The sequence below is a fragment of the Hoplias malabaricus genome, chromosome 3, assembly GCF_029633855.1.
Source record: "Hoplias malabaricus isolate fHopMal1 chromosome 3, fHopMal1.hap1, whole genome shotgun sequence".
NCBI classification, from domain to species: domain Eukaryota; kingdom Metazoa; phylum Chordata; class Actinopteri; order Characiformes; family Erythrinidae; genus Hoplias; species Hoplias malabaricus.
Genome location: NC_089802.1, coordinates 32,446,622 through 32,472,408, shown reverse-complemented (window position 1 = coordinate 32,472,408; position 25,787 = coordinate 32,446,622). Strand labels below are relative to the sequence as shown.

Here is a 25,787-nt window from a genome sequence, read left to right as displayed (position 1 = left end):
CAGTGTTTCTGCTCCTTATTCCTGGGCTCTCATGCTGAATAGAACTGTGGCTTGTTCTCACTGAATTGTACAGATGCTGAAACGGGCTGTTTACACAGTGGGAGAACACTGCTGTGGTGTTTCATACTTTTGATGACAGACATTTTAAACCCCAGAAGTGTGTTCACTAGTGGAAAGTCTTTAGTGGAGTGTCCTTGTTGCAAATAATAACTAAATTAAATTCATTTAACGTTAATGTGCAAATTGCATCTGATGACAATAAAACAACTAATCCAGAGTTGTTCCAGAGCTTCGAAAATATTTGTTTTTAAAAAAGTTTTTAATATAAAAACATCTAATGGAACTCACTAAATAACTCACTCTCTCACTCACAGAAGGGTATTTACCAGGGGGTGCTATTTGCTGCAGTGCAAATAGATTGGTGTTTTGACACTGAAACAAAGTTAAAAATATCAACTGGAAATTAATTGAGAAATTTAGTAAAAATCTAGTAATTATAATGCAATTAGTAATTATACTTGAAGAAAACAGAAATGGATGGAAAAACATTAGGCTTCTAAGGCTTCATGTAAAACAAAAATGTCTTTTTCTTCAATGAGAGAGAGAGAGAGAGAGAGAGAGAGAGAGAGAGAGAGAGAGAGAGCGAATGCTAGCTCCATTCTTAAATCCGGGATCTGTGTAATTGTATCAGCTCATCTCTTACCCACAGTGATTTGCTGCTAGCAGCTGTGCTGTCTTAAATCCTGTGGGTTATTCTGGGGCTTCAGACGGCAAACAAAAATCAAGGGAACCTTCAAAACTCCCCACTGACCAAACAACACCTCATAATGAAGATGAATCCTTTAGAAATAATTGGCAGAATTGAGCTCAGTGTTTAATTAACAAGAGAAAAATACCAGATTAGAAAACAAGAAGCAGGTCGATCCGTTATGAATGAAAAACCAGCAGAGGTTTTAGAGATTAAAAATAATATTCATGGTTGTGACATGACATTTTGCTTTAGTTTCATCATAGTTGTGATGTACATGAGTCCATGATAACACCAAAAAACTATTTTAAAATGTTCCTACAACTTAAGCTCCAATAAGTCGACTAGAACCTGTTTACACTGAACAACAGTCCACATTAACATTATTGAATAAACTGGCAAACACACAAGACTTATTTTTAAGTTTGTTAGGGTGTACCATGGTCTTAGTGAAGGCACGACAGGCTGTTTGCCCACTGCTATTTCCTTGCTCCCTTCTCTTACACATGCACATTTCATAGAAAGAGCTAACCCTGTTCTTTGTGAGAAAAGTTTCTTATTTCTCGCTTGTGTTAGTACATTTAGAAGAGGTCATTTTTGCGAAGGCTTTGTCTAATCACAGAAAGCTACCAGAATAGAACCAACGATGTCAAGCCTCTTCAGAAATGGGGCGCTGCTAAAAATATTAGCCCACTTAGAGCTGAGAGCAGAACAGAGGCGCAAGACACTACAAGAACAATAGCAGAGGCCAAGGCAGTTCACAGAACAGTTGCGTGTTTGAGAATATTGTCTTGGTAACCCGTAATACCTAAGTCTTTTACTTGGCTTTTAGTTTGGGTGAATAGGCTAAACGCTAAAATTGCTAATCATTACTTCAACATTTTATGCTGTTTATCTTTCATAAACTGTGAATAGATTCATCACAGTGTGGTTAAGCCCTCCTGTCACTGACCAGGTAGTGACCAGATATATATTTTATCACACATATGCCCTGTCCCATTACTCTCACCTGCAAATTCATTTGCACCCTTTGTTTAAATGTGCCTGCTAAATTAAAATGAGCCTGTGTCTCAATTCTGTGTCAAACTTCTGAACCTCAAATATTTATGACTCAGTTGTTCATCCTTCATAGATCTGGGTGAAGTGTGCATTTCAGAGAATGCCTTAACTCTTGGGGAAGGTGTTAGGACAGGGTGTGATTCTCTGCAATGTCCAATAGCTTTCATTTTCCCCAAAATGTTGCTCACTGGTGCCCCCTATCAGCTGAAATACATCCCTCTTGCAAGTGCACATCAAGATATACATTGGTCAATGATATTACCCACCAACCACTGCAATTTAATAATTTCCCACAACAATTAATTAAAAAATAACTCTTAAAAAATTTTAGAAAAAGAAACTGTAAGAAACTGACACAGCTTTGTCAAATCTGGGTAATGGCTACTGGAAAATTCTGGGATGAAAACACATTGTTTACATTACTTTACTGAAGTAAAAGAAGGTGTTCGGTGATGTCAGCCCCCACTTGTTCATGATTTAACGACGTCATGAAAGGGGGCATTAAAGGGGGCATTAAGAATCGGGAAAACATTTAAGCCAGAGCCATACGTTCACAATAACATTGGATTTGGTTGTGGCGCCATCATCTGGTGTGCTGGCACAGTCACACAGAAACCTGATTTACCCGTGTTCAGGAGAAGCTTTTCTAAAGTGTGAGTGTTAACGGTCATTTTACAATATTTTGTTAGTTATGTGCATTTGCATAATGCTATAAAATGGACGACGGAACCAAACCATCATAATATGTGGCCTTTCCATTTCAAGCTACACAGGCCTTTCAAATCACTTGGGTGCGTGTTAAGAGTTTAGATTTCATCTGTTCACTACAGAGCTACTAATGGTTTAAACAAGGCAAGTTGTTCCTGCAAAAGGCAGTTCAGTTTCTTCCATTCAGTAATACTCTGTAACTGTTTGATTCTAATCAGAGTCATGGTGGGTCTGGACCAATGGGCGCCAGGCAGGAAAACTGAGGAGAGGATGGAAACCTGCTTTTAATTCTTCTTTATACATGAAGGGGATTTGTTTTTTCTTTTTTCCACCTCACATCCCTGTTCACTATAACTCAAAATATCAGATGTTGTTATAGGAAAAAACTTAATAAATAACAATTTCTGGGCAACTGTTTTTACTATTATTATTATTATTATTATTATTTTGGTCAGCTACTTCTACTTGTATCATACCCTAATTTTTAAATACTCTGATGTTTTTAAAGCTCATCTTTGTTCTTTATCTTAAGGAATGTTTCACTAGTTTGAGAAAACCCACAGTGGCACATAAGGTAGTGTTGCTGCCTCATAGCTCCAGGGTCTTTGGACCCTGGGTTCAGTATTCACCTCTGGTCAGTGGAGTCTCCTGCCCGTCCTGTGTGGGTTTCCCCCAGGTGCTCTGCTTTTCTCCCACAGTCCAAAAACACATTTTTATTGAATGACTGCTTTTGAAAATGTGTGGGAGTGACTGGCTGAGTGTGTGTTGCCCTAAGTTGGACTGGCAGCCTGCCCAGGGTATGTTCCTGCCTTGTCAGAGTGATTTGCAGTAGGCTTCAAACTCACCGTGACCTTGATCAGAATTAAGTTATTACAGAAGAACAATGAAATAAAAATATAATTCAGATACAAACATAATAAATAACTTAGACAAAAAAAAAACAGCAGCTGACTCTGGACTGTTTCCTGCTTTCAGATGTGGCCCAGAGCTTACTATGTGAGTTTTCTCTTTAAAATCAGATACTTTTACTTATACTTGACTCCTTAAGCAACACTAGGTAGTATTTTTACCTTCACTTTTTATAGAAACTTCACTATGAAACTTTTGTAGTTACTTACACACACTCACACACACACAACCTAGACTACAGGATAGTGCTGTAAAGGTCAATTACACTCTACTCTGTAGGTAGAACCCATGAGCAAAAATATTAAATTTTATATAGTGTTCTTTTAATTTAATTGGAGTTAATTTTACTGCCGCGTTCGTTCGGGCTTCTCCACACACCCTTGTTCACTCACTCTCTATCAAGTGCACAGGGTGCAGTGCTGTGCGATTGGAACGTGACCCTCCGTCACAGATCACCCGAGCCGAGCTCTCTCCGTATGCGGATGTGGGTCTGAAGAGAAACGAAGGCCCGAATAAACGCCGAAAGCCGTCATGTGTTGACAGGGAGCGAGTAAACAGAAAGCCGAGGAGGACGAAGACATTTCTCGCTGCTTAAATTAACACAACGGTCCATCTCGGAGGTGAGCAGCTCTTAAATGTCGCGGTTTTAAAGCCGTGCTCCTTTTACAGCCCTGACTTACTGAGCGTAGTTAGTCGTTAGCGGTGATGACAACCGTTAAACCGACACATTTCGTTTCTTAAGACGAATTTACACCGTAATTTATACAATAATTTATAAAATTATTTCACGTGTATGCTGTTGGTGACTAAGTAAAGCAGCTTGTCTGGAGTTATCGTTAGCCTGTTATTCGGTTGGTACTTGTTCGCATTTTCCGGTCCACCTTAAATGGGGCATAGGTTTCCATTGAACATTTAAGGTGGAACGGAAAATTCGAAAAAGAAAGTTTGTTGTGAAAAGCTGCTGTGAGCGAAGCTAAGCGCCAGATAAGAGACTTGTCTGTAACGTCTGTGGGTAAAAATACCCTCATAAAACCTGTTATACTATGGCAAAAGCACAATAATTATAGACTCTTATTTTTATTTCAAACACATTGACCGTTAACGTGAATTATTCAGGCTAATAGCAGCAGTAGTAGAGTATTCTCATGGCTGGGATTTTGAAATGTTGCTGTATATTATCCTTGGGTATTGTGTGTGTAATGGTTAAAAAACAGCCACTTTCTCTGATTTAAGGTCGTACAGCTTGGTTTTTAAAAGTCTTTCGGCTTTGTCAAGTACAGCTATTTAATAATTTTAAGGAAGTTCCTTCAAGTCCTGAGCTGTTTATGAGTCAGAGCTCATCTTTGTGTGTATTTTACAGTTTCGATTTTTGGACTAGACTTCTCTTACACAGCTCCTCAATAATACACGGGAACTTAAGGATGACACACAGGAGAATCATAACCGTATATTATTCTGTAAAAGGCATAGTTACATAAGTTCATGTAACTTGTTTTTAAAACCACTTATCTTGATATTAGCCAAAATAAAAAAAAAGCAAATAATGAAAACAAACATTAAAGCAAACCACAATAATTTTTAAAGACAACTCTTTCTAAATGAATCAGTACAGAATACCTCCATGTAGTGCTCAGTGTCACACAGTGCCTCTCCAAATCAAAACGTCTTTAAGCTGCTTTTAATTGAATTCAGCGACTGCGTCTTTCAGACAAGCTTGAAGCGTACCTCTAAGGCGAGGCACAGCTGAATAGAAGGCTTCATCACCTACAGTATTCAGTTTACTTATGGGAAGATGGAGAAGATGATTAGGCCCTAACACTACGTTCACACTAGCTGCTCACAAGTTGCTTATGTCACGTGTGTTCGGAGCTTCTTGTGAAGTTGCTTGTGGGTGTGAACCGTGTGGAGACCTCAAGAGTGCATCATTTTGATTGGTCAGAGGTATTGATGGAACGTTTAATTCAGTTTGTCACATGTCTGCGTCGTAACAAATTTGCATAAAGGACAGAAAATCTCAACGCCATTGGTTGGTCTTCAAATTGTGGCTAAACATCACCTGCTCTCATACAAAATGACTACTTACCTGTCACTAGTTTGAACAGGTGTAGAGTTTGCAACTGTTAAAGAGTATAATAAGCTCTTTGAAATGATCCAGTGCGCGTCTGTAGCTGTGTATGGAGGAGACAGGAAGCCAGTGCAAAGAATATAATAATGGTGTTGTGTGTTCATATTTCCGTAACCTCATGAGTATCCTAACTGCGTAGTATTGAAACTTCTGGATATACTTGACTGATACTCCAATAAAAGCACATTAGAGCAAGCCTCTGTGCCTCAGATAGAGGTAGGATAGAAGAGTTTGGAAATCTGAAACTTTACACAAATCTCGAATGCGGGCTTCAAAGATAAGAGTCAAACCTGACACCCAAAGTTGTAACTGTGCTGGAAATGGGACTGATCTGTCCAGAAACGGTAAGATGAGGAGTGGAAAAGGTGACGAAAATGTATCAAAAACAAGTGTCTATTTTTTTCTGCTGAACTGTTAGTTTACTGCTTCGTTTAAATCTTTAAGTTACGATGTAATTAACTGTTTACAAAATAAATTGACGTTTTATCTTGCTGTGGAATACTACACTAGGTTTTCTTGTTTAGTAAGATAATCAGCACTTTCTACCCTATATACATCCGTACAGTAAACATAAATAAACTTAACACACTTTAATAAAATTTAATGTTTTTGTGAATTAGGTTAGTTTAAGAGCCAAGGTTAGATTCCAGATTTCTGAGCAGATAAATTGTTACTGGATAGACGGATAACTTTTTTCTCCCCTCAGATGTATAAAACTTTCACACAGTACTATATGTTCTTCTTAGATGTGTGAATGTATGTAAATGTACTGATTTTTATCTGCTGTTTCTCTGCTTCCCATTACTGTGTTAAAATAATTTTAAGTGTTTTGGCAAAAAAATATCCAACGTTATCTGAACTGACAATGAAGTCTGTAACTGTTTTAAATGTAGAGGAAGTGTTCTTCTTGGTGTCCATCCATCTTTCTGCTGCATAACAAGGCAGAAAAAAATATGTCTCAGGAAAGCTCTGTATTTCCCAACTATATGGAATATTTACCCAGTTGTTGGGAAACTTGTAGATTGTGTCTTTGAAAGTGAAAGATCCTAGCGATGGCTGGTATGTTCCATCTGTGTAAAGAGGAATTGATAAATGTGGTGAAGGACTGCGGAAATATATCTTCTCTTCCAGTAGGTCATGAAGCAAACCTTATTTTGTTGCCTCTGTACTCCTTCTTCATTGTGCAGGTTCATGTATGTAAGCTGCATGATTATTTCTGGAGCCTGTTGTGTTATTAATGCATAAAAGTTTATAAATTTAACACGTGTACCTGAGATAGCTTCCATGTAATTCAATTGCCAATCTGAAGCAAATGTTATTAAATATCAATAAATTAGCTTAGTAAAGTAAGCATCTGTGCAAAGTCAGTTATGCTAGTCTTAAATTGTCAACCATTTCCTCTCTGTCATTTAGGGACATCAGACCTCTGAGCCAGACGGTTAGACCCGACCAGTCGTGAACCAGGACCTTCAGCCTTCAGTCTTTTCTCTGTCCCTGTGGCCTGTGGCCCAGGTTTGAGCACCTCTTCCCAGCTGAGGATCGTTTTGGCACAATGGCGGGTCGACCCAATGGGCCGGCCGCAGGGAATAAAATTTGCCAGTTTAAACTAGTTCTTCTTGGAGAATCAGCAGTAGGCAAGTCCAGCCTGGTCCTGCGCTTCGTCAAAGGCCAGTTCCACGAGTATCAGGAGAGCACCATTGGAGGTAGGTAGTACCACTGTCCAAGACCGCATGATCATGACCTGAAATGCTATTTGATGTTTCTTTCAACTGACTGAATTATTCAAATCAACTGAGTCAGAAGACTTAGACAGAAGGATGTCCGTCTGGAATGATAGTAAAACTTGTAAAATATATAATTAACTTGTTTCAGTGGAATTTATGCCATTACTCTACAGTAGTTCTCGTTTACTTTTTGGCTGTGGCTCTTGATAGTTGGTCTAAATTATTATTTTTTTTTCCAAGGTTTCTTTAAATAATTTGGGTTTTTAAAGTACACATGGCATGGCCTTAAACGTCCAGCGAATAGAGCAGACATGCTAAGGAGTTTAAGGTGACATTTCCCTGGTGACATCAGTGTCGCTGACTTTGCATAAACTAACATGTTCACTTGGCAAGGAATAAGTCCTTTATGCCTTATAATCTTGCATGCAGTAAATGCTTTAGAGATGTTTGAGGGGCGGACATTGTGGCTTTGAAATTTCATTTCATTGCTGAAGGGCTACTATGACTAAGAACACTGTCCATTTATACTGGATACGGATAAAGCATTTCATACAGCAGATATGACAACGCTTATATAAAATTTGTGCAATAATATGAGGTCTCTTTGTTCTCTGTGTCTAGCTGCCTTCCTCACACAGACAGTATGCCTGGATGATACGACAGTAAAATTTGAGATCTGGGATACTGCTGGACAGGAGCGATACCACAGTTTGGCCCCCATGTACTACAGAGGGGCTCAGGCTGCGATTATAGTCTATGACATTACAAATACAGTAAGAGAATACAACTTGGATGACATTACTAACATTGAAAGTGCACTAATGAGGTGTTTACGTTATGAGGGCTGAAAAATGGTCACTTACTTGAGGGTTGATTTGATCTTTCTTACATTTAATTTGGCAATAAATAATATTAAAAAAATGAGCTTAGATGAGACCTATTTTAGTAAAAATTGTTACTATTTGCAAATGCATTATAGCTTCAGTTGTTTTACGTTAAATATGTATAATGTTATAATATTATAATGTTAATATATTCCACTTTGTCATTCTGACAAATTGTAATACAACCCAGGAAGTGTAGGGGGAGACATAACACCTGTAACAAAGAAACCCTTAAAGAAGGGTTTGTTTACTGCACAGAAAGGACCTTGAATCACGGCTGTGAAAAATGATCGCGAAGTTATTTAGTTGTTGAATTTAAAAAATAGCTGATAGATTAGTTATAAAAAGGATAATCACTTACAGGATTATAGATAATGTTTTAACCAGATGGTCCCTTGTTGCTGTGAATCCAGGACACATTTACACGAGCTAAGAACTGGGTGAAGGAGCTGCAGCGACAGGCCAGTCCAAACATCGTCATTGCTCTCTCCGGGAACAAAGCGGATCTGGCCAACAAAAGAGCGGTGGATTTCCAGGCGAGTGTCTCAGTAGTGGGGCTGTGTCTCATTCATTTGTTCAACTTCTGGAATGGTTTCAAAGCGTTCAGGGTCACACTGGGTCCAGAGCCTACTTTGAATCATTGGGTGCAATGATACTCTGAATCACAGGGAGAAGACACTACCCTCAACCCAAGAAGTCTGGAGCTGTGTGGCTGTGGCACTACCATACTGTTCTTGGGTTGTATCTCACCTAAATGCCTAAAAACTGCAATGGACTATTCACCCAGTCCAGGGTGTGTTCCTGCCTCGCACCTAGTGATTCCAGTTAGGCTGTGAACACCCTGCGATCCTGAGCAAGATGAAGCTTTTACAGAAAATACATGAATGGTTTATTAAACTTTACCTTGTAGCTTTAGTGAATATCTGACACAGCTGAGCTGCCACCTTCAGAAGTATCTTATATCTATTGTCAGTGCCGTTTGATCGAGTGAAACACAAAACCAAGGTCAAAGACTCCACCTCTGCCTTATGTTGATCAGTCTACATCTTGATTTTTGTCCCCAAACAGGAGGCTCAGGCGTATGCTGATGACAACAGTCTGTTGTTTATGGAAACCTCTGCCAAAACTGCCATGAATGTCAATGAGATCTTCATGGCCATTGGTAAAGTACTGTGTGAAAGTACACTTTTATTACCATAAAGTTTTGAACTGCATTTTTTTTTTGGCACCAGTATGGCTTAAGGAAATCTTATGCTGCAGCTGAAACCTTAAAAAGCGTAATGTATTATGTTATATGTGAACGTGTATCAGTATATATGCAGTCAAAATTAATAAACGGGGTTATTTAACACATAGTTTTAAATGCTAATGAATTGTTTTATTTAATCTGGTCATGACCTCCTCTCGTAATTCAAGCTTTTTAGAGTCTAGAGTAGTTTTATTTAGCGATGTAAACACTACTGTTGACTTCAAAAAGGAGATTATTTATGCTGAAATATGTATTAAATATCATAACTATTTCTCATTCTTACATTTCCTCCTCTCTCTCTCTCTCTCTCTCACACACACATACACTGCTCTCCTCCTTCATGCTGCACTGCAGCAATCATATGAGATATATATATATATATATATATATATATATATTATCAGATCATGTCAGTTCATATCACACTACACATTTCTCCCTCTCAAAAATAAAAGGACGTATTAACATTTTATCTTTAGTGTTGTAATTATATTATTTAATTGATTGATGCTACTATTGTGCATTGTGTTGATTTTACATTAATGATCTTATTTTAGATCTAAATATCCATTATTCTAAGCTTCAGTCTTAAGAACAGACGATACATTTTAATTGCGATTAACTTCCGCAAATTGTGTGATTTACTTGTTAATTTTTTAATGTTTATTAATCAATTGATATCACTACTATATATACATCTGTGATCCTTTTATTAACCTTTAACTCCTCTGCTGTACCTTCAGCACTTTTACACCCAGCTTTTTATTTTTTTAACATGTTTATAAAGGTACTGATGGCTAAACTGTAGCTGTGTCTCTTTTCCTGTAGCTAAGAAGCTGCCGAAGAACGAGCCGCAGGGTGGTGGGGGTGCGAGTGGACGAGGCCGGACTGGAGTGGATCTGCAAGACTCTGCCCCCCAGGGCTCCACCGGCAAGTGCTGCGGAAACTAATTGGTCAAAACAATCACCTCGAAGGGTCCAAAACAACGTAACCTTTGAAACAGACAGACCATTTATCAGAAGAAGAGCAAACGCACTTATAAAGAGAGATTATTTCCTCCAATTGGGTTTGGTTTGTTTTTATTTTTTTGATCAAAGCAATTTTGTAAAAAAAAAAAAAAAAAAAAAAAAAAAATCATAAGCTAGAGGGAGTGCCACAGTGCCTCTCTCTTTCTCTGTTTTTTTTCCTCCCCCATGTCTTGATTCTTAACATTATTTTATGGAAATACTAACATGATTCTGTCTTAAGGCTCATTTTAAAGATGGAGAGATAAAGATCTAATACATTGGATGTTATTGGTGGTGGGTGCATGTAGCATTTTTTTTTATTTGTTTTTTTTCTTTGTCATATACTGATCTTCCTTATCAGCACATAACAGAGACCTGGGGAAGGCAACAATGAATCTCACACTTCCAAATTTGTCTGTTTTTCTAAATGAACTAGTATTGTTTTTATTACAGCGTCTCCAACCTGGGTATATATCATGGCATTATCGGGGTTAAATAACACATGCGTATGGGTGCGTGTCTGATCAGTGTAATATGTTCACTCCATTGAAGTGCAGTCAGCATTACCACTTATCTCTGAAAACATTTTTAGCCTCATGATTTTTTTCAATCTGTAAGATATTATGGCATCAAAAGAAGAATAAAAAATAAGGGTAAAATTAACACCTGTGGACTGTGGCCTGAAATGCTGCCCTTCTTTGTATTTGTGAGACAACTTCTACATACGGTATGTCATCATGTATAATGTTTTCTTAGATATTGCAGAGTGCTGCAATATGCAAATAAGCTTTTAACCAATCATCAAATTTGATGTACTGTGATGTTTGTGATTAATTCTTTAAATTCGACAAAGAGATTTCGCCTCCTTAAACTCTTGATTTAAGACGAAATGTTGCTGATCCTTTTTCTACAAACGTGTGTGTGTTGGCAAATGCCTCATTCTCGTGTGCAACGTTTCAGACTTAAAAAGGGCTGCATCGCCCAGTCATTGACTTGAGAAATTACAAGCAGGTGCCCAGGGTATCCACTAGATGGCGCCATGCACTTAGAATATTCAGAAACACCAGGCTCGGTAGAAACTAATACTGGACCCTACCTCACAATGTAGATAAAGCTGAGGCTTATTAGACCCTTCTAAGAAATTTAACGAAGTACTCCAACAGAAATATCCTCATTGAGCTTTAAGGCTAAGTGAGTCACAAGTAAAATCAGTGAGGTTTTTAGGTGTCTATAGCGTGCCTCAGTGGGCTTTGAGTTGAAATGAGATTGCTAGCCTGCTAACTCACCTTTTCTAAGCCTCTTGTCTAAATTCAGCTTAAACAAAGCCCACCTTTGGACTTTGTTTTTGAATATTCAAATATTTTCAAATAAACTTTTGATTTCCAAACTGGATTCACAGGTTGTCAACCTTGTATTTAAATGATTTAATGACATATTTCCTCATGCTTGATTAGCATTCCAAAACAAACATGCCTTTGCTAGTATTAGCCTTGCTAACATTAAAAGGCCATGGATCGACGCAAACACCAATTTCTGTCATCATTTTTTTATTCTGGTTTTGGTTGTATTGCCTTTTAAGACAGTCATTTGCTAGATTTGCTTCTGTGCTAACTCACTTTTACATCACTGTCCTGAAATCAAGGGGTGTTGAATGAGAGAGAGGGGGCTTGTGGTTTATTACCATCTTCCAAAGGTAACATAACATACCTTCTGATGACAAAGGCTCTGCTCTCCCTACTAGAGGTCAGCATCACAATAATTTAGAAATTTATTTTACAGTAAAAATACTACCTTGTGTACCTTTAATGGCTGTCCACAGTTGTAATGAGACGCTATGTCCGCAGAAACAACATGCTTTATGGGATTTTCTACTCATCATATATACAATTTCTTGCTATAGCTTGGAGTTTTAAGCTTTATGTAGCTTCAGTGAAGGAAGATTACACCACACATTCCTCTCCTTAAACATCACTGAAGTTGTGTTGTATGGCAACCATAAGGAGCATGGATAAACGTGGGTGGGGACTCATCTCCAACGGGTTTATGTCTAGGTATTTTTTTTTGTGTGTGGGTTCCTTGCCCTGAGCAAGAGAATGAGAGTGAGTGTTCAAGCAAGACAGCTAATGGAAAAGAAATAGTGGAGGGTGTTAAAATACCATTATCTGCAGACACTGGTGGGAGGCCATAAGGGATGGTGTGTATTTTTATGCGGCGGAACATGAAGTGTGTGGCTCTTTTTTTTTGTAGGCCTAGTGTCTGAGGATTTGAGGATGCAGAACAAGGTTAACGAGAGTAATGCTGCAAGGCTGCCGAGACGAGCCGATTTGTCACCAGCCTGCTTTCCTCTCAGAAACACCATTTTGTTTTATAGTAGACTAACTCCCACAGGTTAGGGCTGTCCTCATAGCAGGAAACATTCACCGTATTTTCAAAATTTAACTGTTTTTATAGCCAGGGCATAACTGGTAGAGATCAGTGGAAGATTACTACATGACATGGTACCAACATTTTTTCCAAATTTTTTCTTATTCCACACACTTAGAGGAGAACTCTTATCTGTCCATTGTTATTTTAGATAACAGACACCAGCGTTGTTTATTATTCAGCATGACATCGGGCAGTTAGTGTTCGCCTCCAAATGTGCTGAAGTGAGCACTAAAAATGCATTAGCAACAGTTTTAAAAAATGCTGGCTTCACACCCACTGTATTAAATAACATTTCAACATGGATGTAAGCAGTTGTTTATATATATATATATGTGTGTGTGTGTGTGTGTGTGTGTGAGTGTTAAATTAGCCTGCATGTTATACTTTTTCAAAGATAAATGGATAAATGTGCTTTGCATTGCTAACAACAGTGAAACAGCCATCTTCTTTTCTGTCCATTTTAACAGTTTATCATGCAGGTTTAGAAACATAACTAAGTCCGTTATAGGTTAGCACAATGCTAATCTGAGGGATAAAGACTTCCATTGTTTGTTAGCTACATTAGCCTCCTGGTTCCACTGTAAAATTTAGGATTCAAACTTCAGACAGCAAACATGACTTGGCTAAGAGGTTGGAGAGGTAAAAGTCAAACAAGTGCTTTAAAATGACATATTTGTCCACATATACATAAACAGTGATTTTGAAGCCGTGCTGTTTTCTTTAGCCCAAGAAATGCCTGACATATCATATGTGCACAGGCTCGTTTTAGTGCAGTTCTAGTGAATGGAGTCATTATGGAGTGCATTAGCTCAGATTTAGACGTGGCAGTGCAACACAATCTACACCTTCACTCACACTCTGAAAGAGCCGTTTATGCTGTAGATGGAGGACTTTGCGGAACCACTTCAGGCGGAAAAAAGTAGATCAATAGCTGAAATAAGCTTCTGACGCTGGATACAGTCATGTTTGAATATTGGTATTGATGAGAACGATTTGTTTTCAGAACTTGCCTCTAGCAGGTAGTAGATGTGCATTGGTGAACGGACGTTGGCCCTTATATCTTAAAGCTTCATATGAAATATATTTTTGTTATTGTCCATTGAATTGTCTAACACAGGATCCTGGAGTTCTGTGCCAGTGTCACTACCTATATACACACTATACTATCATTCTATCTGTCTATCAGAGTTAATGCACGTGAATCAGCTTAAAGGTAATTTTGCTAGTTATTGGCTATTTTTCACCCATAGTGAGGCCTCCCTGAGGCCTGTCATTTCAGTACCAAACACTATAACTGGCATAACAGATAAAACTAACAGAATGACAAGCAGATTGAATAAAAGAGCTTAAATCTAAATTATTAGACACTAGAGACCAATGGCTTATTAAATTCTGTGATTGAGAATAATAAAGGAATAACAAAACTGGAATGACTCATCAGGATTCTCTGATCTGGATCGGTGTTTTGCCATCTGGTTTCAGACCATTTCTCTGTCCCTTCATTTAGCTTGGGCGCTAATGTCCTTCATTAAAAACAGAATGCTACTTTCAAAAATCCACAAACAATCTGTTTCAGCAATTTCAGCACATTATGGAGAACAACAGTTGGGTTTATGGGACTTTAGCATTTTCAGACAGTGAGGACAGAGTCCGAAAATGTTCCTGTACCTAAACAATTGTGTTTCAATTACTCGGAGAGAAATCGACAAATGTAAATGGTGACGGCACAAACACAGAGAGAACAAACCAAACCCCTCATTGGAAGTGGACCAAGGTGAGGATCTTAATCCTGAGACACCAAACTCATGTTCTCCCATATCTCCCAAGCCCATAAAAACTGCAATACAATACTTCTTAATTTTCAGTGTAAGTAAATGCATCAAGATTTAACGTTAAGCCATTTCCTAACATTCCTGTATATCCAAAGAGCCAGCACACCTAAGTGGGGCCCATTTGGTTTGAACGTGGACCAGTTGGATTCATTGAGCTAAAGTGTGGGTTGGTACATATGCTACTAGTGGGACCCCTGAGTCCTCAGTTTAACCCTTCCTGGCTCCATGGAGAACATTTATATCAGGTCCAACATTAACCTGTGGACAGAGCTTGCTGTTACACACATGGGTCCAACGTGTGTGTGTTGGATGGGCATAACTACAAAATACACATGCTTACCAAATGACCTTGATAAAACTCTAAATAAAACAATTTGGACAAATGTAGCTATGCTACAATAAGCAAATGAGATTATTTGTCCAAACTTGGGACAGTAGCTAGGCATAATAACTAGTGTTGGCAAAGTAAAGGGAGGTGTGTTTCTATACAGGAAATTCTGAAGATAGAAAGAACTCAAGATGTGTGTACAACAGAAAGCTAAGTGTTTCTAATTTTGCAATGTATGCTAGCTGTTTGTTTTGATTAGCTCAGCTTTAGCTTGGAGACAGCTGGTTGTAGAGTGTGTAGCACTTGCTATTAAGAAGACTGTCAGCTTCACTGGCATTCTTGTAAATGTAAAAAGCATAAAGCAATACTGTATACTGTAAGTAATTCATTAACCCACAGACGTGTAGGTGTAGATATGTTTTTGTTTCTCCTGCTTCTTAGCCCTATTTGACCCTAGCTTACATATCACTCTAATGATTCAGAATGGAACAGATGGTCCTGTCTAATTTTAAAAGACTTAGCTGAATGCAAATTCTGTTGGATAAAAGAGCACTCCAACTAACAGCACTCTCTCTGTGTGTGTGTGTGTGTGTTTGAGAGAGTGTGTATGAGTGTGTATATGTGTATGTGAAAAGGAGAGAGAGGCTAATAGCTCAGATCATATAGCAAATTCTAGAAAAGTGTGGCTCCCTTACATCCCCCCCACACACACTCTTCACAAAAAGAGCATCTCATCTAACATCTCACATCACTTTATCTTTCAACCTCATCACGCACTCCCTCTCTATCTTTAAATGGCCAATTTTCTGTCTCATTTTGCACGCTGAGGTGTATAAAATCACTGTTCGGAGCTGGTTGCCATGGCAACCAGGTAAATGGAGGTTGATTAGGGCATGCTGAGTTCCTAGCCAATCAGCTGTTGTCTGTATGCACACAGGAATCGGGGGAAAAATTTGGGATGATATTAATATTACCTCTTTGAAATGACTGTTCCAATGTTCATAGTTTCTCCTCCAAGGTTTCCAACACTGTATGGCAGATTGTTATCTTAAACCTACAGTATGGTGCACAGCTTAGAACAGTAGTAGCAGCCATTTTAGGGCATTATATGCACATTAATTTGTCCATTTTATAGAGAACTATGACATAAACCAAAATAAATAAAATATTAAATAAATGTAAAGTTACTTAACAGCACAGTGTATTTTAACTCATGTCTGTAAGGTTATTTGAGCATGATATTTTTGTGGCGCTAGTTTGTTAACAATGACTGGTTAGCTACATTGTAGCTTTAGTGCAAAACACAAGATCTAAAGTAGAGACACATAATGCGTCTTGGCTTGATTGTACGGATTTGGAATAAGGTCGTATTATTTGAGACATCAGTATCATGAAGCAGCCTACACACTCCATATGATTTTGGACCCTTGTAACGCCACTTCTGTCTATTTTGCATTGGATGTCCACTAGCCACTGTTTAAAAATAACATTTGTAGATTCATCCCATAGCCAACTTTTCACCCACTACCCCCTTTACACCTCCAAGTCTGCTGGGCCTATGTTCTTGCCCCATGCCTCCTCCAGAGGGGCTGTTGGAGGGCAGTGTATTATCTTACAGCCACCCCCACTGGCCACAGTTATTGTGTTTTGAACTATTTTTAGGGCCTCTGTCTTTGGGTTTGCTTGCCAAGGGACTGGAAATCGAAGGGCATCGCTTAAACTTCAAGTATGTTTCCACAGTGCATCCATCAGAGCGCCACGGACAGCTGGAGAGCAAGTTTTATCACTGCCCCCCACCCACTTTGCAGAAGCATGTGCCCCCTCCTTTCTCACACCACGAATACACACACCCATCCACCTTTGACTGCAGCCCTAGATATTTTAATGAGCAAGCCAACATGCTTAAATACTTAGTTGTGTATGTGTGGGCCAGGCTTTATCGTCTTTATGTGGGTCGTTGGTCCAGAAGTTTATATTAATAAGAAAATTCACGTTCTGAAATTTTCAAAAAGCATTTGACACGTAAGAAACAGAAGAAAACCAAGTTCAGTCTTCACTTCAGATCTAAAAACGTCCATGTGTGGTTGTGTCCATCCACTGTGTGGAGCCAACTCAAAGCTATGGGTCTGAAAGAATGTGGATCCATCAGACAAAAAGATGTATATTTGTGAATCAAAAAATAAAAAACTAAAGCTTTAATACTTTGTGAAAACATAGTAAAAAATGTGTAAATTTATATTTACATTACCCATTTTAATATTATCAAAAGTAAAACAGAATAATTGTGTTTTTAGTCAAAGCAGAAAACTTTGGCTCGGAGCACAATCATATACACACACTTATGGAAACACTTAAAGGTGCTATAGTTGATTTTATTTAATTTCCTCTATAGTAGAAATAAACTTATGTATATAAATAACTTAATAAACTTAATATGAAGAACACAATTTATAAATAGTTATTTTAGAAATGGCATCAGCACGTGTGCATTCTGTGCCTGAGGAAACCTGTCTGAAAACAGCGCTCTTGGATGGAGTAGCTTATGTAGTTATTGTGGTTCACTTGCTAGGCCACAGGACCTATGGCTTCGGGATGTGAGACCTCTGGTGGCTAAGTTGGGATACTACAACCACACAGACAGACGCGCAGGTAACTTTGCCTATTGCTCATTTATTGTTTTTTTTTTTTTTTTTGGTTTGTTTGTTTGTTTTGGTTAATACATTTTAAAACTCATTTTAAACTCCCCAAAGTTTTTTGGGCCCCTACAAAAAGGGAAGCTACTACAGAAAGACAAATGTAATTTTTAAACTGTACTAGGGTCTATAAACCTATGACACAATAAATATAGCAAGTGCGTGTGTGTGTGTTACATGTTTTTTAGCCTATAGAATATTATCTGAAACTGTGGCACCTGTAACCACAACACTGATTTATTTACCCACTATTTGCCGTGATTGTTACTGGCCACGCTAATCTACACACTCACTCACTCACTCACTCACTCTCACAATCTCTCTCTCTCTCTCTCTCTCTCTCTCTCTCTCTCTCTCTCTCTCCCTCTATTTCTATCTCTGTCTCTCTATCTGACACACACACACACACACACACACACACACGCTTTCCCTTGTTATTCCAGCTTTGTCAGCTGTGAACCTTGAGGACCACCGTGCTATATTTTACGTGTGCTACTCTGAAATATCAGCTGTGGCCTACCAAGGTTGTTCATCAAGTCTGTGTGTTCATCCCACACCAAATTTCACTGTCAACCCCTCAACAACCTCGCAAAGTTGTGTGCAGTTACTGAATAAACATGTATATAAAAGGTAGCATTCCTTTTAAATACCTCCCAGAGTCTGATTTGAACATTTCTCAGAACTGAAGATATTCCTACACACACATTAAACACACATTATTATTATTATTATTATTTCAAAACAGAAACATTGTGGACAAGTGTATTAAGACAAGTGTATGAAGCCCAGTTTGCTGGCTGTAACAGTTTTACACTCCTGGAAAAGCTAGATTTTGGAAAATGGCTGTGAGACTTTGATGGCACTCAGCTACATAAACTTTGCTGATGACAGGTACTGAATGATTGATTTGTTATGGATCATAAACAGGGCGGCACGGTGGCGCAGCAGGTAGTGTCGCAGTCACACAGCTCCAGGGGCCTGGAGGTTGTGGGTTTGATTCCTGCTCCGGGTGACTGTCTGTGAGGAGTTGGTGTGTTCTCCCTGTGTCCGCGTGGGTTTCCTCCGGGTGCTCCGGTTTCCTCCCACAGTCCAAAAACACATGTTGCAGGTGGATTGGCGACTCGAAAGTGTCCGTAGGTGTGAGTGTGTGAGTGAATGTGTGTGTCTGTGTTGCCCTGTGAAGGACTGGCGTCCCCTCCAGGGTGTATTCCCGCCTTGCGCCCAATGATTCCAGGTAGGCTCTGGACCCCCCGCGACCCTAAATTGGATAAGCGGTTACAGATAATGGATGGATCATAAACAACATTTAATATCCTCCCAAATGTATTGAACGGGCCTCCTTCTCTCCAGAGAACAGTGACACTGCTCCACAGACAAGTTACTAATTATAATTGGTGTCTACAAATGTTGCATATTTTTTCTCTGAACATTGTTCATGGTTTAAACAAAGTAACTACATATTTTCACAATACGTCTTAAAATGTATTTTATTTTATAGTATTTAATGATTTTGGAAAATAATAAAAACAGAACAAAGTGAGTTCCATCAGCCAAGCGCGGGAAATCAGGCAGCGCGCGCTCTCTCCAACGAACTGAGCACAAAGCGATTCCTCAGAACCACTCGTTTTATTGAATCGTGTGAATCGATCAGTGAATTGACGTTTAATCAGTGATTCAAATCCTTCTTCAATATGTAACTTCGCTATACTGGAGTCACGAGACACAAACAAAATACAAAGCATGTTACAATGTTATAGTACAATGTGAACTAGGTGATATTATTTTCTAACTAGTACAAATAAACTCTGAAATATTAACAATTAACAATGTCATCAGCGAACGTGTCACGGGTAAGTGAATTAAAATAACACAAGCACTCACTCATAAAATCACCTAGTGTACTTTAAAGATATTTGGAGGTCAGTGGATTTTTTTCTTACCCACTTGACCCATGAGTGTATATTCATTAAAATGGTTCGACAGTTCATTAAAAATATTTGCTGTGGTATGTCTAGTTTGGTAATGCTTGAACCAATACTGAACCAATAAAAAGTTCACAGTTCTGTTAAGTAAATTAATTGAATCAGTTGTGATTAACTTGGACAAGCTCGAAAATATCCAGAGCCTGCGTCCAGAACCACACACTACGTTATACATTAATTGATCAGAAAATAGTACACTGCCTGTTTGGGACACTGACTGGGGCTTTCAGTTGCTGTTGGGACCCTCTGCTAATCTGCGCTGCAATATTCAGTTTAACTATTGAATCATTTTAAACCGAATCCGAGTTGAACGACTCGCGGATGATTCGGATCTCGCCGGTAGAGTCGTGACAGTGCGATGTGGCTGAATGTCCTTCCCGCAGCACGGACCGGACTTTCTTCACCGAGCCAGAGCAGGTAAGACAAGAAAAAACCTCGGGATTTTCACTCAGAACCGCTTTTCCTTCTCGTTTCCCCTCGGCATTGTGTGTTATTGTGTTGTGGTGAGCGCTGGGAGGACTGAGTGGACGCTGAGTTGTTTTGAAAGTGAATAAAAACGCAGATAAAAACCTCGCTTCAAGGATAGTCTTCAGAAACAGCGGGTTGGAGTCAGAAAAATCTTACATTTATTTTAAATCTCGACGTCCTTCTAAAAACACGACTTCTGTAGGACACTGGTCGCTTTTTTTAGTCTGAAAAAATATTCAGGTAGTTATTAACATTACGATTAAAGCACATCAGATTCGTCAGTCCAACCTTAACCTTTCAGCAACCTCGGGCACTTTAAATGAACCTGTTTCGTCTTAGATATTAATTAAAGCACTTAAATTACTCGTTACCACAAAATGTTATAAGATTACTTTTTATACGTGTTGATAAATGACTGCTCCCTCAATTCAAAGAGATAAATACTTACATGTTCTAAATTCTTTGGAAAAACCTGTTGTTATTGTGTGTAAAGTCAAGTGTTGAGCATTTTCCTAACCTTTTTTTCTGCTTATTGTTTTACTTTTCTTACTTATTTTTTCCTTCATCATCCCAGAATGTCCATTAATGCTGTTTAAGCAGAAAAGCAAAAATAATAGTATATATATATATGAGATGTCTACCATGGTAGGAGGGTTACCACTATAGTCTTCTTAGATGTAAGCAAAGTTATCGAGAGTGGACTAGAGTGAAATTCTTTGTTCTAGAGAGAGACACTGGTAGTGATAAGTTCCTCAACAAGGATTAATTGCACCCTACAGAAAGTTTATTATGAATACATGAATGAATGAGCAAACCAGTATGAATGCACATTCTGATAAGATGAGATAATATAAGATAATCCTTTAATAGTCCCACAGCGGGGAAATTTATAGTATTACAGCAGCAGAGGTAGATGATGCCTTACATATTGTTTTTCCATAGATTCAAGATCAGGTTTTGGCCCAGCACTTATTCATTCATTCACTCACAGTCAGACATTCACTCACACGCTCACACATATGGACACTTTTGAGTTGCCAGTTCATCTACCAACGTGTGTTTTTGGACTGTGGGAGGAACCTGGAGTCACCCGGAGGAAACCCACACAGACACAGGGAGAACACACCACACTCCTCACAGACAGTCACCCGGAGGAAACCCACACAGACACAGGGAGAACACACCACACTCCTCACAGACAGTCACCCGGAGGAAACCCACGCTGACACAGGGAGAACACACCACACTCCTCACAGACAGTCACCCGGAGGAAACCCACGCTGACACAGGGAGAACACACCACACTCCTCACAGACAGTCACCCGGAGGAAACCCACACAGACACGGGGAGAACACACGACACTCCTCACAGACAGTCACCCAGAGGAAACCCACGCAGACAAAGGGGGAACACATCAAACTCCTACAATTTATTGAAACATATTTAAAATGCTTTCCTGAAGGAGATATACACTTGAGGCACTGTACATTGCAGAGTTTACCCCAATTTCACCATATACATTATGACATTTAAAAACTCAGAAGATCCCATAGCCGTACTGTCAGCAAATAAATATGCAAGCTCCTATCACTGACACTGCAAAGAAAATGAGTCTGCAGGTTTCTCTTCGCAACACTGTTCCATATCAACCCACTTGGAATGACTTTGTTTACATATTCATGCAGAGATTTGGAGAACTTTGTGGAATTCACCTTTAATGTCAACTCTTTGCCTTCCAGTGCTTAGCGCTTGGTAAGTAAAAGGTTGGATCAAAGAAGACTAACTATTAGAACCATTCGATCAACTAAATATTTGAAGTTGCTTTCTTTTTAAGGAGCGTCAGTGCATTTGTCTGACCATTTCAGCCGTTTTAGTATTTCTTTCTTGTGAATTATTCCCTAAATTGACCGTAGTCTGCTAAAGTGATGTCTAGACCAGTGTTAATAAACACAAGTCCCGGCAAAGGATAAGACGAAGCAGGCAAACAGAAGGGTTTAGGGAAAGATTTTTATGTATACTCTGTCTTACGGGAAACGGTATACAGTGTGTATAATTATAGCTAACACATGGATTAGAAGTGACTGTAGTGGTGGGTTGATTGTGGGATGAACTGGTGGTTTATTTATGTAACCAGCTTTACAGTCTACAATTTAACATCTTTTAGTTTCAAATGTAACGTTTCTTACTCGATTTAAGAGCCAATACCTGCTGCTGGTGCTGCAAAATGTTCTGCTGTCTGCAAACAAACACAAACAGTCAAAACGTGTTTTTCCAAATTAAGTTCAGCTTGACTCTCATAAACCAGAGTCATTACCGGCCACTCTAATGCAGTGAATGTGTTCATCACTGAACTTCACTGAGTCTGGAGGGACATTTACAAGCAAAACAACCACTGTTGTTGGCAATGTCATTGATTCAGCACAGCACATTGATCAGGGCTATTAGGAGGACTATGGGTAAGTCAACAAGCAGCAAATGAGCAAAATGCAACAGCAAAGTCAAAAGCTCCAATTCCCTACTAAACATGATGTAGTAAATTGGTACAGGTGCAAGAGGGCAACAGTTGAGTCTCTCCTTTCTCTTTCTCTCTCTCTCTCTCTCTCTCTCTCTCTCTTTTAAAGCTTTGGCTAGATTTCAGTGTATGTGTGTGTGTGTGTGTGTGTGTGAATCTCTCTGGTTCTGTCAGCTGTGAAATTGAGTATGAGCAGGGTGAATGGAGAGGACTATACTGCCTTTGAATCTTCACTGACATTTTGAACGGCGTCAGCAGCTCCACGTCTTGCACTCGTTTACTTTCCATCGACTTTCACCAGAAAGTCTGGGAGTGCAGCCTTTAGACAACAAAGTCAGTCAGAGTGAGTGAGAGATGTCCAGTACAGACCAATACGAACTGTGATGTGGATTCTGGAAACTATGATGCATAGTTTTCACACGTGTCACTGTGTCAGGTCGTAATACACACCAGGGAGATAACTGGTTAAAGGGACAAAACACCCTGGACAGGGTGCCCGTCCATCTTAGGGCATCACACACTCACTCAGCACTGCAGAAACTGCACTCTGCAACTTTTGGAGGGGGGTAGGAAACACCTCTTCCTTTCCCCCTTTCCCTGTTCTTTTATTCAAATTCTGTAGCTCGCTATGCGTTCAAGTGGAATCAGACCTGTAGCGTAGAAGATCTTGGTTCTTGTATCTCCTCATGTACTCAGCATGAGCTAAGAAACTGAACCATAGGTCTATTTACTAATTATTATTTAATTAATATGTGGTAGCCAAAAGTTTGGTGCATCCCTAAATGTTGTATTGACCTACGAGATCTGTATGTAGGTTTTTTGACAGGTTGAACCATGTGTGAACTTGGACTCACCAAAGGTTTTACTGGGGTAGGGGCCTTTTTTTATAGCTAAAAATGAGAATAATTTTCACATAGTTAGGCTGTTATGTGATGCACTGCAGGGAAGTCTTACAGATATGTGTGTGATAATATATATATACCTCTGAAAGCTTGACATGTTGTGCATCTGTCCTTTACACGCTTCAGTTAAGTGGTCATTAAAAGCCCCTCTGGGCTGGGATACTGGCGGGCATGGACGTGCCACAGAGTTGCGAGCACTGCCACGTGGTCAGCGGAGATACAGATGGGGTCACTGACCATGCCTTTAAGGTAGTGTTGAGTTGGATGTAGGAGTTGTATCCATATGGTCTAGAGAACTCAATGTATGAATTATGAAAACCTATAAGTCAAAAGGTAGTGTGAAGGATGATCAATTCCCTAAAATTCAAACACATTTATCTTTCTAATGCACCTACAGTCAGTTTTTTCCAGTGTTCTGGAAAATAATATTACAATAACCATTATACAACAGTTATATACAACATTATACAATGGCCGCGCACTCTGGTTGGTTGAGAAGCGTTCTAATGTGTGATTTATTTCACGATAACAGCACGGGTTTTTCACAAACACTGTATCAGTCCGCTGAACACCGTTGCTATAAACTCTACGCTGAAGTTCAGTTGTCGTTATCAAAAATTTCACCGCTAAATTAGCTTCAGTTCATACTTTGAGAATACTAATAAAAATCACGCAGTTTACTAGGCAGGCTAGTGATACTGTAGTTGGGAGCTGAGGCTGATCCAGTCTGTGCAGTGCAGTAGAGTTCGTTACTGTGATGTAGCAACAAGCTACTTGTTGAGGAACTATAATTTGGCGGAAGGATTTACTAATTTCATAAACATTTTTGACACCACTTTCACAGCTCCGTATACTTCACGATTTATTACCCGAACTGTTGTAGTAAGCAATAGAACACTCGAGGTCGTGTGTTATCATGAAATAACAGCACGGCTGAGAAGGACTATATAACCGCATCACAGCTGTGCTGTTATTTAAATATATATTACACAGCTCAGAGCTACCAACAGAATGCTGACACAATCCTGTCATAATATTCACTTTCAATTTTAACATTTTTAATGCTACCAGTACTTTAATACAGATTTGATCAAAATGATCATTACTAGTTGGGGAAGTTGAATAACCTTAATGGAAATAAGTGACTGCACCATCTCATCTTAAGTCAGGAAGCGCTTTCATGTGCACAACAAACCACCACAGAGAGACTGAATTGACGTTTGCGTGTTAGTTGTAGGGTCCATATTAATTATTTTAATTCCTAATCAAACAAAAGCAATCACAAACAGATGGGTTCTTGTATACCTCAGATAAGTACAGCTTTTAAAAACCATTTCAAAGCTGCGCTGAAAACCTCAGTGATGTCTGCATCAAGACGAGAAAAATAGAAACGCTTTTCCTAAAGCATTGTTGAGCCGTGAAAATTGCTTTCTGAGAGATCGATTGAAATCTGGGTAATAGAAAATGGAGTCTGTCCAAATCTGAGCTTCTGGGAGAGAATCTGATCAATAGAGTGAAGTGACAAAAAGAAAGTAAAGGGAAGAGAAACACACAGTAGTTTCAGAAACCAGATGTTTGAGATTCAAGTAAGTAATCTCTTAAACATATTAAAAGATTAAATACATCTTTATCTCTACATGATCCATATGGGAATTCACAGTTTTTATAGTATAGCCATTTTTAACATTTGCACTCCGGTAAAAATCCAAAGAATGAAGTCCAGGCATATTCCAGATTTGCCCTTTCATACATGTAGTGTACAGCCGGAGATTTTCCATGTCAGATGCATTCTCACTGCATGAACTGTTCCACATGGTTTAGGCATTGCTGTAGGAACCTTGGTGGATAAGTGGGACATGTTCCCTGCATTGGCCCCCAGCAGAGTATGCTTTTTTTTCTCCTCATACTTTTATTTTGAAAGTGCGCCACCCAGGTCAGACAAGGTGGGCCTTCTTTCAGCCTTCATTAAAGCACCTGTTCAAATATAGAGCTGCTCCAATTATCAGCTTCACGGGCCTCCGATTCACTGTCAGAGTCTGGTTTATAAAGTTAGTGTTTACCAGCTCTGGGCTTGAGGTCAGTAACGAGAGCACAACAGATGACAATGACAGCTAATTACAGTTATGAAATCAGCTTGTATATAATGTCTTGTTAGAGGAACACAGGAGGATTTGAATGTTAGTGAACATTAATATTAGCAGTGTTCAGGTTGTGAGAAAGCGCTCTAAG

General features: G+C 39.0%; 2 protein-coding genes across 5 annotated transcripts in view; both read left to right on the top strand.

Moving 5' to 3' along the window:
* The first annotated feature begins 3,866 nt into the window (after positions 1 to 3,866).
* LOC136692288 (ras-related protein Rab-5C-like) lies at positions 3,867 to 11,915 on the top strand. Its single transcript, XM_066665561.1, has 6 exons — positions 3,867 to 4,044; positions 6,963 to 7,252; positions 7,895 to 8,046; positions 8,571 to 8,693; positions 9,226 to 9,319; positions 10,235 to 11,915. The coding sequence occupies exons 2-6, from the start codon at positions 7,102 to 7,104 to the stop codon at positions 10,354 to 10,356; spliced, it is 642 nt and encodes a 213-aa protein (XP_066521658.1). The 5' UTR covers positions 3,867 to 4,044; positions 6,963 to 7,101; the 3' UTR covers positions 10,357 to 11,915.
* Positions 11,916 to 20,002: 8,087 nt separating this feature from the next.
* Positions 20,003 to 25,787, top strand: part of LOC136692366 (zinc finger protein 385C-like) — a 104,921-nt gene continuing 99,136 nt past the window's right edge. For 3 of the 4 annotated variants that reach the window (XR_010801937.1, XR_010801936.1, XM_066665703.1), the window contains exon 1: positions 20,003 to 20,092. Coding sequence is in view for 1 of the 4 variants with exons in the window: in XM_066665703.1 (XP_066521800.1) it covers positions 20,044 to 20,092 (49 nt within the window). In the remaining 3 variants the exon portion in view is untranslated. The remainder of the gene's footprint in view (positions 20,093 to 25,787) is intronic. The other variant, XM_066665704.1, reaches the window with a different exon arrangement.